General features: G+C 33.1%; 2 protein-coding genes across 8 annotated transcripts; one reads left to right on the top strand and one right to left on the bottom strand.

The window, feature by feature from the left end:
- Window positions 1–267: 267 nt before the first annotated feature.
- Window positions 268–5,046, bottom strand: LOC105767976 (uncharacterized). Of its 7 annotated transcripts, none has more exons than XM_012587610.2 (5): window positions 4,765–5,046; window positions 3,923–4,027; window positions 3,614–3,663; window positions 2,679–3,064; window positions 268–2,464 (listed from the first exon to the last, which is right to left on the bottom strand). In XM_012587610.2, exons 3-5 carry the CDS (start codon window positions 3,656–3,658, stop codon window positions 574–576), a joined length of 2,322 nt encoding a protein of 773 aa, XP_012443064.1. In that variant the 5' UTR covers window positions 3,659–3,663; window positions 3,923–4,027; window positions 4,765–5,046; the 3' UTR covers window positions 268–573. The 7 variants fall into 7 exon arrangements, with proteins under 7 accessions (XP_012443064.1, XP_012443074.1, XP_012443067.1 ...); XM_012587620.2 differs by having other exon boundaries at window positions 2,679–3,059; XM_012587613.2 differs by lacking the exon at window positions 4,765–5,046 and adding an exon at window positions 4,121–4,750.
- A 2,911-nt stretch (window positions 5,047–7,957) lies between these two features.
- Window positions 7,958–16,345, top strand: LOC105769858 (uncharacterized). Its single transcript, XM_012590794.2, has 11 exons — window positions 7,958–8,205; window positions 8,460–8,490; window positions 8,592–8,605; window positions 8,816–8,866; window positions 9,166–9,235; window positions 9,390–9,456; window positions 9,589–9,656; window positions 11,051–11,174; window positions 12,601–12,640; window positions 14,978–15,045; window positions 16,088–16,345. Exons 1-11 carry the CDS (start codon window positions 8,059–8,061, stop codon window positions 16,095–16,097), a joined length of 690 nt encoding a protein of 229 aa, XP_012446248.1. The 5' UTR covers window positions 7,958–8,058; the 3' UTR covers window positions 16,098–16,345.
- Window positions 16,346–16,886: the final 541 nt, after the last annotated feature.

Here is a 16,886-nt window from a genome sequence, read left to right as displayed (position 1 = left end):
TTTATCTCACGCTATAATATTTTTAACACACCCCATTCAAACTCGCCCTAAATTTATTAAAATTTAGATGCAACTTATGTTACTTTTGTATACAGCTGGTTAAATTGGTGAAATGGAAAACTAAGCGATAAGCCATTAACCAATAAAGAATGAGACTAACCGATAAAGCCAAATGCATAATTTTATCAATTATGAACCATTTTCTTAATCATGAACCGTATTAATATTTGTCAATTAAAACCAATGTTAAAAAGTTATCCAACCATCGACCCAACTAATTAATCAATTGATTAATAGAAAACCAAATGCCTGATGGGTTTAACCTAAATTTATGTTCTAAACCTCAGTACACTTCGAGGGGGGAAAAAAGAAGAAACAGAGAACCAGCATTCATGAGAATGGGATTACCATTAAACCCTATAATGGTACATGATGATCGACAATGCAAAAGTTAAACAAACAATACCCGCGTGTCCCAACCAAAAACGGGGGCTTAGCTAGCTCCCTAGACGATACCAAAATTACCTAACTTGATTTATCAACAGCTATTTTACATTAATTAACTTTGGTGCACTACGAGAATAGATGGCATGTTTGTCTATTGTGTCCAGCTCCTTGGCACTTGCTGCAATGCAATGGCCGCTTAAAGGGTCCTTTATGTATATATTTTTTCTTTCTCCTCTTTGGAGGGTCCAGGACAAGACGGAGAGCAGGAGGGCGTACTTCAATTGTAGAGGATTTCTTTAGCACTACCATATCTGCAGTTGCAATCGGGTTTATAGAGTTTGAATATGTTGACCGGAAAGCATCAACCGTGAAGTACTCAGAGCAATAATCATATAAACTCCTTTCTAATTGCTGAAGGACAGCAACAGCATGGCAACATGGAAAACCTTTCAGTTGCCATTCCCTGCAGCTACAGTCCCAGAGATCAATGTTCACTACATTTATTGCACCCAAACTGTCACATACCTCAAAAGTGCTACCAAGTGACACTGGCACTTGAAGCATGTTAGCTTTAAGAATATGTTGTTCTAATTTGAACTCCACAGCGGGAGTTAATTTTGTCAACCACAGACATGAATCTGACTTCTGAGTATTCATCAACTCCATCATCTTACAGCAGATGGTCTCAATCAACTTAGCAATAGATGTAATAGGAAGTTCAGTTACCCAACTATAAAATGTCTCTGCAACATTTGATGAAAAATATCCATATCGTGAACCTTGAAAAAGTGCATTTGACCAGTGTTCAGGTCCACTTTGCAAGATCCATTCACAAGCCTCTGGTGAAATATTTCTGATGTTCTCAATTGATTGTCTGAATCCATCAAGTGCAGTTGCACGAGCAGCATCATAGAAATGTGTGATAATCACTTGAAGAACTTCTTCACTACATGAGCCGTTGAAATCCCCCTTTAATCCCTCTATTAGCCGATGGAGACAATAACCATGATGTGAATTCTTAAAGATCATGGAAATAGGCTTTTTAAACCCAACCCTTCTATCTGCCACAAACGTTACTGGTTGGAATATTGAAAGTGCAGATTTCAGTTGCACCAAAAACCAATGCCAATTATCATCATTGACAACATCAACTACAGCAAAAGCAACAGGGAAAATGCCCTCATTTCCATCCAAAGCTGTAGCGGTCAACAGCTCGGACTGATACTTGGATTTTATGGTCATAGTGTCAAGGAAAAGGAGGGGGCGACATCCATTCTTAAAGCCATGTAACGAAGCTTGCAAGGAAACAAATAGAAGATGGAAGCTTAAGTCCTCCCCGGTGACTAGAGTTGCCATGCTACCAGGGTTGTTCTCAATGATCTGCTTAAATAGACTAGGTACCTGATTGTAACCTTCGTCATAAGAAACTTGAGGCTTCTCTTTGGCAGACTCCACTCCACGCCACACATGTGCGTATCTTGCTTTGAATCCATAATCCTGAAGGATTTCATTAATAATTTCTCTCGGTTTAGCATTTGGGGAATCTCGTAATTTTTCCTTTACAAGAAACTTGACCAATTTACTAGAGACCTTAGGATGCCGAGATGAACTATTTCCTGCTCCACATGTATGAGTTTCACTCATCTTTTTAATCAGAAACAACTTTGTAGTAGACAACCTTGCAGCTTGAATTGTCCAAGGACAACCTTCAGCTTTGCAATTTGCAATTATATACCTAGACCTATTGGTTTTAAAGGTATATTCGAATCCATGAGCTATGGAGAACTTATTAAGAGCAACTCGAAAATCGTGAGCATTATTAAACCGTTGCTCCAGACCAGTTAAGCAATTCTCCCATGATTTAACAAGTTTCTGCAGTGCATTAGCATTAGGAGCTTCAGGAGTAAAGTTATTTTGATTGTCCACATCTGTAGTAAGAGAAGCCGACGAATCAAGCTGCTCAGTATCTCCAGAAACAGATGCAGCAGGAGTCACAGGCTCATCAACCATACCAGACCTGCAATGTATACATCAAAACCATATAATATTAAAAAGGTGATAAAGATAACAACATTGATTAATCTTAGGTTTGAACCTAGAGGCTTAAGAATGTTAGCTTGAAGACAAATTTGGTTATAATCACAACCACAAGTCCGCAGGGCATCTTATTTATTCTAGGTAGGAAACAATATAATTCCTTCATTATCTAAGCATTGTGAAATGAATTGTACCTACAGTGGTACATGGTCAACTGGTCGCTTGTTTGATTCTCGTTTGTTAAGACATAAACATCCACAGTTGTCGAATTTCCATGAAAATCCAGCAAGTGTTGCAGGTCTTTGTCATTAGAAACTGTGATAAGTGTCTTATTGTTGTGTGGAAGAAAGTATTTAATGGTCAAGGAATCAGGATCATGATTCCACATCTCTGCCACTTCTGCTTTTAGGTCTTCAAATTTGCTTTCAGTGTTAATACTAAGAGCATGAGCTTCTTCACCAATATATGACAAAGAACCATCATTATGTAGTGTAAATTTCCCCCTCGACCGAGAAACCAAAATAAGCTTTCCCTTAGCCATGCCTTTGCACAAACTCTTAGGATATATCCTTCCCCTGCGCTAAAACAAGATGTAATAAGCAAAGTAGCAAACTCTACAAGAAACTAGTCTTTTAGTCAACAGGTTATATCCACATATTTAATGAACTCAATAGATTGACTTTTGTTGAGTGTTTTCTCTATCTTCTTTAGATGGCAAGGTTGTATATTTATATGATATGGTTACTGCTCATTGATGTGATATCCTAGGTAGGTTTCATTCATGCCAACACGTACCCTACCCTAGACTTAACATGTGTTTATACGATGGGGGTTCGCCTATGTAGTAACATGCGAAGCCACATCGCATGGTCCTATGTGCGATCTCAGTGTGATTTCATGGGAGGGAGTAATTTCCCCTCCTGCGAACACTTAGTATCATGCGAGCTCAATGTGCGAGCTCGATATGCAAGCTCAGCGTGTAAACTGTGTAGAATCCGACCCAGACCCATTCGGGTTATGGGTCGGTAATAGTAAGTATCATAACAACTTTAATTAATAATATTTACTTGTCAAGTTAATAAGACAAGAATCAATGATAATCCCAAAAGGTGAATGCCGATCTATGTACCTTCATGTGTCTAATCATTTCCTTGCCCCATTTTAGATTCTTCATATGCACTGTAAAACGAAAATTCTATCAAGGTTCAGAAGTCTTTGCCTAAGCCTTTAACATTTAAATCTATCACCTATGATCAAACATTAACACAATTTCTCACTTACAAGAGAACCCTGCATGATGATTAAAGTAAAAAAAAAAAAAACATTATTTAAACACATTAGAACCCATATATTGTCTCGTTGAAACATTATGGTATAGAGCAATTTAACATGCTATGAGATGAAAGAAGAAAGCACAACTGAAGGCTAGAAACAGTACGAGATTATAGGTCGCCCATTAAGGGCTTTGCATTCCTGAATAATTTCACCCTCATCAAGAAGCTCCTCCAGGGTAAAATTTTCTTTTATTTAAAATTGTCTCAACCTGCATTGATTATAAAAAATAAAATTGTCAATAGACGAAGCAATAAAAGCTACACTGTCTGAAGAATACATGGACAGAAAATGGTACACATACAAGTCAACTGTAAACTAACAGCAACCATGGCCCCAACCCTTAAGTATCATTTCCTTCCACAAGGCTTATAAGGGAATAAAATAAGGGTAGCACAAGATTGTGACTCCAAATCTAACCTACCTGGAAGAAAAACAACTATTTCTGTCTGTTTGCAAATCTAAAACATACCAGTGCATAACTAGAGCAAACAAAAACACAAGATTTCCCTCTAATAAAGGCAGTCAGAAGAACACATTGATGCACAAGAACAAACGCTGAACTTCACATTTGAATACCGGCCACTGATTCAAAATAAATAAATAAAAAGGGGCACTCATTTTATGCCGTAGCAAATGCCGCCTGACTTTTTATAAACTTCATTTGATTGGAACAATCAACGAAGTTGAAAATTCGCCAGACAAAACGGCCCACACTCTATATTGTACCACTACTCTAACAATGAGGAGTTCCAAGTACAAACGTTTTTACCCAATACCGTACATTGAAACACATTATTTCAATCCCTTAATATTTCTTTTTCTTTTTTGCAATTTTACCAGCATCCAAACAGAAACTTCACCAGCAAGAAGCCCCCGAATTCAATTAAATTCACAAGAAATTGCACACACGTCGGCGCAGGTAAAAAAAAAAAAGGCGAAACTCACGGGAGACGCAGTGGACATTCCCGCATGCCATACGCCGAAGCATCTTCGCCAAAATTTAACAGCGAAATCGCCTTAAAAAAACTCAGATATGAACCAGAGAAAAGGAAACCCTAGGATTCAGCAATTTTAATTAAAAGAAAGGAAAAGATGTGCAGCAGAGGAAACCCTAGCAATCTGAACCGTGTGGATACGCAATGAAAAAAGAAACTAAAAGTGGATGTTTCTGGGATTCGATCAAGTCGATGGATGTGCGTGCGGGCAAGAGAAGGAAACCAAAAGCACACCCCGTAATAGAGGTGCTCATGGGCCGGGCCGGGTTCGGGCCGGGCCCATAAAAAATTCGGCCCGGGTCTTAGGCCCGGGCCCGAAATATGGGCCTAGAATTTTGCCCAGGCCCGACCCGGGAAAAAATCATAAGCCCGGGCCCGGCCCGTTTTTTAAATAAATACCAAAAATTTATTTTAAAAATTAAAACAAAAATTAAAAAAGTATTTTAAAAATATTTTAAAATTAAAAAAATTAAAAAAGTATTTTTAAAAAAATTTAAAATTTAAAAAATTTAAAAAAAGTATTTTAAAAGTATTTTAAAATTAAAAAAATAAAAATATTTATTATATTCGGGCCGGGTCGGGCCGAGCCCAGGCCAAAAAAGTTGTGCCCGAGGCCCGGCCCTTTTTTAATCGGGCATCGTTTTTTTACCCAAGCCCATATTTCGGGACTATATTTTTACCCAAACCCTCCCATATTTCGGGTGGGCCGTCGGGCCGGGCCGGGCCGCCCGGCCCATAAGCACCTCTACCCCGTAATCGTGGGATTGTTTGGCGAAACCAAAAATAAATGGTTTAAATATATCAAGATCACTGTACTCTTTTGAAAATCAAAAATTAATCTCTATATTTTAATTTTGAGTCATTAAGTTCCTATATATTTTTATTTAAAAATCTTGGCCTGCCCTTAAAATGTGAGTTTGGTTGGGTTAAAAAAAGAGAGAAAAGAAAATAAGAAAGATAATTATTTTATATAATGTATAAAAGTGAATCATTTCAAGAGGAGAGAAAATATAAAAAATTTGTATGTTAGTTTAAAATTATGTAGATTCAAATATTTTCTTTTTCTTTTCTTTTTATTCTTTTACTCTACTAAACAGTTTATGAAAAAATTTATTATTTTTATTTTTCCATCTACCAAGCTGTGTAAAGAAAAAAATTATCCTTTTAATTTTCTACCCTCATTTTTCTTTTCACACCACCAAATAAACCCAAAGTTAATGGCCACAAAAGTAAAATAACATTTTAATTCTCAATATTTATAATTTTTGCTAATTTAATCCTTATCCTTTAAAAGTAGATAAAATTAAAATTATATTTTTATGCTATGAATAGAACATAAATATTTAAAATATATTTAAAAATTTTAAAAAATAAAAAATCTTTATAATTCAAATATATATATATAAATCTAAATTTCAATGTTATCTAAATTAGATCGTACCAACTAATCATATGTTTGACTTGCAAAGTAGTATCAACTGGTTGAATCGAGCTAAAAATCGGTTAAACGGGCAGTTAAATCGATTTTGAACTGGTTTGACCTTTTAATTCTCAGAACAATCAATCCAACATATTCAAAGCAAAAAAATATTAAAAAAATAAAAAGTATAAAATTTGGTTCAACTACCAATTCAACTAGTTTTTTTAGCCCGGTTTAACCAACTTGTATCGGTCCCTGAGTCAACAAGTTCTTTACCTCTTACTAGACAGATACCTTAGTTAGTTCCTAATTTAACAAATTCAATCTAGTTTAGATAAAATTGTATTTTGAATTTTTTATATTTTTTAAGTATTTTAAATTTTGAATTTTAAATATTTTTATTTTATCATTTTGTAATTTTTAAGTGTTTTGTTTAAAATATGAAAAAATATTTTATAAAATTGCAATACTTTTTAAAGCCTACCAATCAAATTGATTGAAAACTATAAATGTTTGAGAGTTGAAAAATTTTAAAAATTGGTTAGTCGCAAATGACCAGGCTAAAAAGTCAATTGAATTAGTAGTTGAATAGAATTTTATAAATTGTTTTTTTAAATTTTTTAATAATTTTTTTTACTTCGAACTTGTGGGACCAAAATGGTTCATAAAACAATTGATCAGACCAGCTCAGAAATCAATTTAATTGATTTTTTTGCTCTGTTCAACTAGTCAATTCGTAAGTTAACTGATTTTTTACCTCTCGCTATATTGCTACTCCAACCAGTTATTGGTTTAATTGGTCTAACTTGCCTATTCAGTCAACTTAAATAATAAAGGGACCAATATGTTTAAATAAAAAAGTACAAAGACATAATATCTCAAAAAAATGTAGAGACTAAAATTTAAATTCCAAAAGAGTAAAAAAAAAAACCTTTTGCATGTTTAAAGCTTTTCAAAATTTTATTAAATATATAAAAAGCAGCTACGACTTCATTTTAATACAAATAAAACTTTTACATTTTTACCCAAAACGTTTTATTTAATTATAAATTACTCCATTTTCATCGCTTAAGATAAAATACAAATCAAGACTTTTATTTACTTACAAATGATTTCATTTTAATACTTCGAACCAACTTACTTATATTTGTTTTTCACCACATACATTACAAACTAATTATAACGTGAATGTCAATAGTTGCTTTTCTTTTCTTTCTTTTTTTTATACATAACGATTAAATTTTTCATTAATTCAATTTAAATGTTTCTAAATTAATAATTGTATATTACACTATATTTTTTGTTAATATTGTTATTGATATTGATATAAACAAAATTGTTTCATAGATGAAAATATTTATGACCACATTATGTATAAAAATCTATAGTATGATATATTTTTAAATATTTATTTTATGTTAAAATTAATTTCTTTTTTATGTTATATAATAACTATCAAACAAAGATCAAGATACTTATATATAAAATCTTAATAAATTAAAAACTATATAAAGTTATTAAATATTAAATAAAATATATAAATATTTTAAAATCTAAAAAATAACACCAACACATTTAAAATAAACTTAAATTGACCATTTGATAGGCCTTAGTCAAAATTTTAAGCCCAAAACAAGGATTGGGTTAATGTCGTACATAAGCCCACTCGAATTTAACCCGACTAAATGCCCCTGCATACATAGTAGTGCAGTCACTAGTTGGACGACAGCAAGTGAAACTGCGAAACCCTGAATAAATAAAAGTATAAGAAACCTGTTGCTATGCAAAATCATAGAACCCAAGCAGGTGGAACAGGCGGTTACGATGAAGAAGGGAGTTCAACTTGCTAAGCGACTTTCTCCATCTCTATCCACCATCTTAAATTTGAATGCTTCTACTCATTCTCTGCTTAGCAGCTCTCCCTGGTGGTCCGCCTCTCAACATCGCGGCGTCAAAGTCAATGCCATTCATGTAAACTACTTTTACCCTTTTCGTGAACTTCAATTAGATCTCCATTTTCATCTTTACGCTCCACTCTTCGGACTTCTCTTTTTCGCTTTCTCCACTGCTGCTTAACATGTTATATTCACTTTCGCTTCACGATTCTTTTATTTGGAAGAAGTGGAATTTGTTGCTTTTATTTTTCTTTTCAAATTTGTCTATTGATTTTGTTAATTAAAAAGCTTTTTCTTTGTGGATGGTGATCACTCCTAATTGTACTGCAGCTAAGGCCTGGGAATGTAATTGAAAAATCAGGTTAGCTTTTAACATCATAGACCAAAATTTAGTTATTATCTTATTTTTCCCCTTGAATTAATATACTAACTGATGCTGTTTTCATTCTACGAATTCCTCAGGACGAGTCTACCAGGTACTTGTTTGCATTCTGTGCCCTTAAAGATAGGTTTTCTATGTTTTATTCCATTAGAGGAAGTCCAAGGGGGAAAGGGGATTTGAAACTCGGACCTACTCTATTGTCTAGAGGCGTAATAATGGCTATTTCTTGGTTGTTGCTTAAATATTCGCTTTTAGGTTACCCATAGTGCTGTAGTTTAACATTTCTTACATAACTTGTTTGTAGATTGTAGAATCAGAGCATAAGCAGCGAGGTAGAGGAGGTGCATTGATGCAGGTTAGCTTGAGGTGTTTTTTTTTTTTTTTTAATGCCAAAAGTGCAGGTTAGTTTGTTTAGTCATATGATTTTTTCAGTCATTGGGTACTTGTCAGAATATTAGGTTTTTCCAACTATCTTCAGAAATCGCAGTTACCCTGTAATAGTGACAAAACATATATAATGAAGGGAGAAAGTGGAAGAAATTGACAAAACATATATAAAACTTCTGTTTGATTATTTTCTATAGATTCATACTGTTAATTTCTCCTTTTTGTTTTGTTTTTTGTTCCCCCCCCCAAAAAAAAAAAAAACTACAGGTAGAGCTTCGTGATGTTGACAATGGAAACAAAGTAAGTTTACGCTTCGGCCCTGAGGAGCCTGTTGAAAGTATGCATCTTAACTTGTTGACTTCTTTACCCAGTTTGCTTAAGTTTAAGTATTTGGTGGCTATGGTTATGGTATTGCATTGAGCTTGAACATCAGATATGACTTAAGGTCATTATTTGTCTGTATTAGATTAATTTCTCATTATTTTTTGCAGGAGTATTTGTTGAGGAGAAGTCTTTCACGTGTTTGTATACAGAGAAAAACACTGCATTTCTGATTGAGTGAGTTTGATTTGTTTTCACCGTCATCTTCTTAAGACTTGCATAAAATATTTTGCATTTAAAGAATTTAAAGTGATGGAAAGATTCTGCTACGAGATCAATGAGTTATATTCCTTTTATATTGTTTTGCAGGCCTGAGACATTTGACCAACTGCAAGTACCATTGGACTTATTCGGCAAGTCTGCTGCTTACCTAAAAGGTTGATAAAATTAAGACTGGACTTGTTGTGTACTTGGTCTGCTGGAAGTAATTTTAGTTCTCCTTTTATAACTAATACCTTTGTTTTCTGTTATGGAGTTGACACTTCCATTACTACAGTCACTAATTATCCTTGCACTCATCTTCGTCATCATTAAGATCTTGCTATGCCATTAAAACTTGAATGTGATCTACCACCATTTTAACTTCTTTTCCCAATTGTAATCTACTAGTGAATGTCAGTTCTAGTTCAGAGCCATGTAGCAGTTATTTTTATTGCAAGTAGCTTTTATCAAATTACATCCCCAGACTAAAGCCTGTCTTCTCTTCTTAGGAAAGGCAATCATTTGGAGAGAATGATCCTGCAATTAGTTGTAATAAATGGATATTGCAGTAGTCTTATTGTGCTTGTATGTATTTATATGGTTTTATTAAAAAATAGTAATGAACTATTAATCTATTAGTTTCATCATATCTTTATTGTTGATGTATCACTATCTTTGCCTTCCTTCTTACCTCTATGCATATCATACATGTTTTCTACTATGTTTCTAATGTAGGACATTTAGGACTAGGAGGTTAAGTTCATGGCTGCTTTCAGATATGAATACTCAAGGAAGAAAGGAAAAACTAAATAAGAGAAAGGGTAAAAAAAAAAGGATCCTTAAGTTTCAGACATAGATATCCTTATAGAGTCCATATTAAAAAGAACAAAAAAAGAATTCCTTATGGAGTCATGGCTGAGATTTATTACATCACACAATCACAGAGAGATAGTACTTGAAAATTTCTGATATTAAGCTATATCTTGATTGGAAGAATACAGAGATAACTGATTTATAATGATTCCTGGTGCAAGTGCTAAAAGAAAAAAAAAATCTTGGTCTCTTAGGATTTTAACAAATACTCTATTGGCAAATTGATAACGAAAAAAAAAAAAAAACCAAATGCAACAAAATAAGGGAATCACAAACCAAGAGCATAGTAAAAACTGAAGTTTCCATCAAACCAAAAAATTATAAAAGTATGATTGACAAGAAAACGAAAGGAAAAAAATGACGAATTAAAGAAACAATAAGTCTATGTACTGAAAAACAACAAGTAAAAAGAAAAAAAGAAAACGGAGAAGAAACCAGAATGTTACACAAACTCCCACAGCTTAGATTCTCGCCAATAGGTATTGGTCCTATGGGCAAATTATGGCTTTGGCAATAGGGCCAGTTTTAGTATACATCCTAAACACCTTTGGAGGCTGTTGCCAGTGTACTCCAGTTTTTTAAAGCATTAAGTGCTAGTGCCTTATTATTTTTCTTTGCTTCTTTCCTTTAAGCATGGTTGTGGATTTCAGGATTGAACTCGTATTTGCCTCACTGAATGTTGTTTCATTCATGACAGAGGAAATGAAAGTTACACTACAGTTATATGATGGAAGGCCTTTGACTGCATCAGTTCCAAAGCGTGTGACATGTACTATTAAGGAAACACAAGCCCCAATGAAAGGGGTTTCAGCCACCCCTAGGTATGTTTTCCAATTAATTCTCATTTGTTTTTAGCAATATTAATACAATAATATCTGTCATTTTGTTAACCTGCTTATTCCTACATCCTCTGACAAGCAATGCTTTGTTATTATTGCGTCAACTTGTTTCAGTTATTATAGACATCTACTTGGCATGCTGCTGAAAATGTTACACTAAATATCCAATCAATAGCGCTAGCTATATTTACATGAATTATCTTGTCTGCATGTATTATAAAGGACCAGTGGAAGTATATTTTACTTACATCTTATGCGAAAATACATATATACGAGCCTTATTTTTCCTTCAACTTAAATTAATTTGGCTTAAGTTGTTTGTTGGTCCCTATTACTCTTCTATTAGTTGGGAAGTCAATTTTAGTTTTGAACTTTGGACAAATAAGTTCTGTTTTTTATATGGTGAAAAATGGAGTACCATTTTAAAGGATGTATCCCCTTCAGGACACCCCAGTGCTTAGAACCTCAGACTCCATGTAATTGTCTATCTTTGTGTAGGCTTAGATTCCTGTGGATACTGGATATCCGTATATATAAAAATGTAAATGTGTGTGATGAATGTGGTTGCTTATGATGGGCGTGTTTTACACAACTAGCTGCCACAATGGAACTAAAGAAGTTGGTAATGGATAGAGATTGCCGAACTGTTGGTTTGGGCTTGGGGATATTGATATGTGTTGGGTTAAAGTTTGAGTAAAATGTTTACTTTTCTTTATGTTCCTTTCTAGGTGTGATGTCCTCTTTCTGCCTGTTCATTGTTTCAGGACTCACTGAAGAAAACTATTTTAGCCATTAGGCAGCATTGCTTTTAGGATAACCATATATGTTTAGTTGAATTAAGACAAAACTGAATTCATAGTTTAGGAATAATTTTAAATCAATTTGATTTTGAGCAAAATTCTTTTAGGACTTGGAAGCTTCAAATTCATTTGCACTTAAAAGATTTTAGTATCCAACGAAGTTTCCCTTATTGAAACACATCCACTTTCTTCCTGTTGATGTGAATTCTTTCTTTAAATTGGCTGTTGTCACTGTAGATTTATGCAATTTCTTTTCAACAGCAGCACTAACAGTCTTTTTATCTCTTTCTTAAAGGCATTTAGATAAGATTTTTTTCCTCAACCCAAACAGCATTTGCATTTGAAAATTGCAACCATAGACTCGTTCATGGTTGAGTATGATAATATTGTTAATTATCTTTTTCTTTTCCAATTTGTATTTCCCCTCATTTTACTTCATTAAGAAATTAGTAAATGATTGTTTGTGATAATTGAAAATCCCCTGCATTTTGACATCATATTAATTTTTGTTAAAATGGCAACAATCTCAGTCAAAGAATTCCGCTTGCTAGATCTATTGTAGACTTTTGGACTTCAAGATTTTGTCTTTATCCTTCTCGTTGGTGCAGGTATAAAAAAGCTTTGCTGGACAATGGTGTTACTGTTCAAGTAAGTCAAACATGGAGTTGTTTTCTTTGTGTATTTGAATCTTTTAAAAGATTATACCCATAGGCATTTCACTTCATTCTGCAGTATAGTAAAATTGCTTGAGGAGGATGAATGGAGGATGAACGGCAGTTAGAAAACATTAACCTTTGAACCTTAAACACAATGAAACTGTGAAGAATTAAAAAGAAAAAGGAAAGAGTTCACCAAATAATAAATGGTTGAGAAGTGGACATCACTAGCTATTTATAGTGGTTCGGCCCTCCTAAACCTACATCCTTTACCTTGACAATCCTTGTCAAAGATTTCTAATCCTAACTTCACTAAACTAGTAAAGTTAACAACCTCCATCAAGCAATTTCCAAGGTAAGCTATTCCTAATTCTAAAACCCAAAATAGGGGCTCAAGGAGTGTTCCTAACTTGAACCTTACAAACCTACAGTTTAAACAATGTGCAACTGACCCCTGTACACCAATATAGTGCAAACAGACTTGGTTAAATTGAACTTGAACGTTAGTTTCCAAACTAATATTTCAGTCTTTTGCCAACAATCTCTTGGCCTAGTGGCAAGATGCTTGTGATGCATGAGAGCTTGGGCTCAAATCCTTGCAACACCATACACCCAAATATATCATTGTCTTCCTTAGTGTTGTCAAGGGCATAGGGTGACATTAGGCACTGAACCCCAGGTGCTAGCAACTAAAAATTTGCTTACCTGAGTAAAGTGAGACATATTATGTATATATGCGTGTTTTGAATGTGCCTATATATAAAAATAAAATAAGCTTAAGTTATATAATTATAATAAACTCTAAAATGTAATCCGATTTATCTTACAAGATATTCAAAATTTTCTCCTTTTTTTTAAGGCCAATATGCATGTTTTCCTTATGGTTTCATGTTAGTTGTTAAATGCTCAAATATTGAAGGGTGGAGTTTGGTATTATCTCCTTTCTTACCAGTGAGGTACAACTAATGAAAAAATAAATAACAATTTAAAGAAATTAAAGAGAATTCAATCGGGGTGTCTTTTAAAGGAATATTGTATCATGCCTAGGTGCTTCAGGTGTGCACCTGATTAAATGCGCCTCATCCGAAAAGGTTTGAGGCACTTTTGTTATCTGGCATTCCTTGACAACACACTCTTCAATATTAGCTCTGAGATGCCTGAATAAATAATATTATTTTAAGTTGAACCCTCCTATGATGGGTGGATTAATCATTATACTATACAAGGTAATAATTTCATTAATTCATAAATTTAGTCATCCATTTCAAATTTGCTATTGCTGATACTTCAGCATATATTATATGTATCTAAATGAAATGTTCTTTATCATGCTATTCTTAATTTTCTATTGTTGTATGATTATCATTCTATTCTTAAAGCATATGCACATGAAATATTGGTTTTGATGGTTAAATTTCTTAATAAAAGATATTAAAAAGGCAAAAACACTGATATAAAGTCCAAGAGAATTAAATATTCTTTGACTATCAGTTGGAGTGGCATTTAAATTTAAGTTCAAACAAATACTATTTGTGACAAACTTTTGGTTTGAGAAATATACAAAAATATTAATTAATTTTATTTGAAAAACACATTTAAGTTGCTTTTGGGCACTAAATTTTAAATATGGATTTATATTTCTGAAATAGTATAAATTGTATAAGAAAACATATGCTATGTGGTATTTACGATTATTTTAAAAATTCATTGGTTTCTTGGACAGTTATTTTCTGGTGAGTTTGAAATAGGTGGATATATTTTTGAATTTGAAGTTCATGTTTTTATGTCTTTCAAATATATAATCATATTGAATCTCTAACTAATTTATACATGATGCATGGATTTCTTTCTCACAATTTATATGACAAATAAACTCTAAATCAAAATTTTGAAATTTAAGTTTCCTACATAGCTTTGAAGTTTTTGTCATATAAGAATAGCAGTTAGTACAAGACTAATAATAACAGGACTCAAACCTTAATAAAATTTAAAATACCAAATATAACCCTAAAACTCTCAAGGCTTCAAAGAGAAGATCCTAAGATCCTACAAAATAACACTAACAATCTAAAAAAGCCAAGATACATACAAAGATTAAAATCCCACCTAAAAAAGGTCTTAGATATCTTAATCTCTCAACTAACTTATTTCCATCTTTCATCCATGGACTATATTATTGCTTATTTGTTGAATTTGTTCATTATAATTGTTGTAGGGCATGTAGTTAGAAACTTTCTTCATGCTTGTGCTTATGGATTCTATGGTGCTCTGATATCCTTTGATATTTTTAGTTAATGTGAATGTTGTGACTTAATTTCAACTTCCTCAGGTACCACCCTATCTTGATACAGGAGAAGAAATAATTATCAGTACTGAAGATGATTCATACCTTGGCAGGTGAATTTCACTATTCTATTTGTCTTGCAATAAATTACATTACGTAATTTCTTTGGTATTTCATATTTAGACTCTTGTGTGGACATTTGGTTGCTTTCAGAGAATTTTTTGCTATTTTTATTGAAAGGGTGACACATGGTTAAGTTTTTATGCATCAGGAATGGTATAAAGTTTGGCTCTTTATCATTTGAGCGCCATATATAGCTGCACCCTTGCTTGCTTTTTCCTTTAAAGATTTAAAATGCTTTTAAGCTGAAAGAATGGGGTATGCTAGAGTTTAGTTTACTTGATGAAATGAATACGACATACCGTTTTTCTATGTGCATCTCTCTTTCTCTTTTCCTTTGTGCTTGATTTGCCTTTAAGAGAAGGAAAAATTGAGAGCCAAGGGGCAAAGCATTCTCAACCGAGTAAACAAAAAAAATATGTAAGATGTTACTGGTAGGAAAATCTGCATTGGAAGCAATGATTTGTGCTTTAACTCGGTATGGTTGATACTCTTTGAACCAATTTGAACAAGTGTCAGCCATGTTTAGTTATATTCTTGCCTCCACACATACACTTGTTGGCATCAGGGAAAGAGGAATGGAAGAATTACATCATTTTCATTCTTTCTTCCATTTGGTAGGAGGGAAGGAAAATAGGTGAATTTGCTCCTTGGCTTTCCCCTCTTTGATTTTCCAAAATAAAAAAGAAACTCATCCAACTTAAATTAACAATTTTTCCTTGGGCCTCCTTTCATGGGTTTAATCCTCCATGCCAAAAGCACAATGAAAGAAAAATAGCATTCGTTTGGTCTCTCCTTTTTCTCCTCCTCACTTGTTTCCCATTCCTATATTTTCTTTTGTTTTCTATAGTGAATATTAAGAAAAAGCTTATTATGTAGCAAATTATTGATAACTATCGAATAGTAGATATTTCTTAAGAACCGATATCCAGTTACTTCTTGCAATATTTGTTAAATTTGGATGATGATATTATTATAGTCATCTGCTTGCTTCCTGTTTTTAACAGTTCTTTTGTTTTTGGTTTCTTTTTTCAGGGCAAACTAATAGTAGTACATTTAACAGGAGTTAAATAATCTAGAGAAAAAAAAAAGAGGGAAGATTTTGAAATTAGTGGTGTGTTATAGTCTATCAACCATATTTGTTCCAATTTTTTAATTTTGATCCAAAAATATGTTGGTTGGCCTCTATAAAGTTGTAGCGAGTGCAAAACGCTTTATCTTTGGAGAATTGTATCACTTATGAGAGTTAAATAAACTCAAGAGGAGTTGCTTGGGGGCTTTTTGGGTGGTGAATCGAAATATTTTTGAAGAATATTTTTATTTGTAGGATTATTTTTATAGCAAACTCGTGAAAAAGATATTATGTAAAAGCTATATAATAAAAATATTACTGAAGAAACTAGTAAGGTTTCGGTTTAGACCATCAAATTGAGGTTTTGTGGGTTTTGATTTCATAGTGTATGCAACCAATAAGGTCCACAAATCCTAGTAGACAGGGAAAATCCAAAACCCTGAAAGAAAACCTTGAATCAGCACCTAAGACCCTGACTCTAGCCTTGAAACCCTAGAAGAAAAAAATAAAACCTTAAAACCCCAATATAAACAATAAAATTATAAACCTAAAAATCTTAAATCCTAAACCATAAAACAAAATTCATAAGCACTAATCTTACCTCTTAAACCCTAAAAATCATAAAATTGATTACCTCTTAAACCCTAAAAATCATAAAACTGTGAAAGACAATAAATCCTAAAACCGAGAAATAAAAGCACTGGGTACCAAGGCAATAAATCCTAAAAGAAAATCCTAAAACATGAACACTAAACCTTGAAA

The sequence above is a fragment of the Gossypium raimondii genome, chromosome 5 (assembly GCF_025698545.1).
Source record: "Gossypium raimondii isolate GPD5lz chromosome 5, ASM2569854v1, whole genome shotgun sequence".
Taxonomy (NCBI): Eukaryota; Viridiplantae; Streptophyta; class Magnoliopsida; order Malvales; family Malvaceae; genus Gossypium; species Gossypium raimondii.
This window is presented reverse-complemented; position numbering and strand designations above follow the sequence as displayed.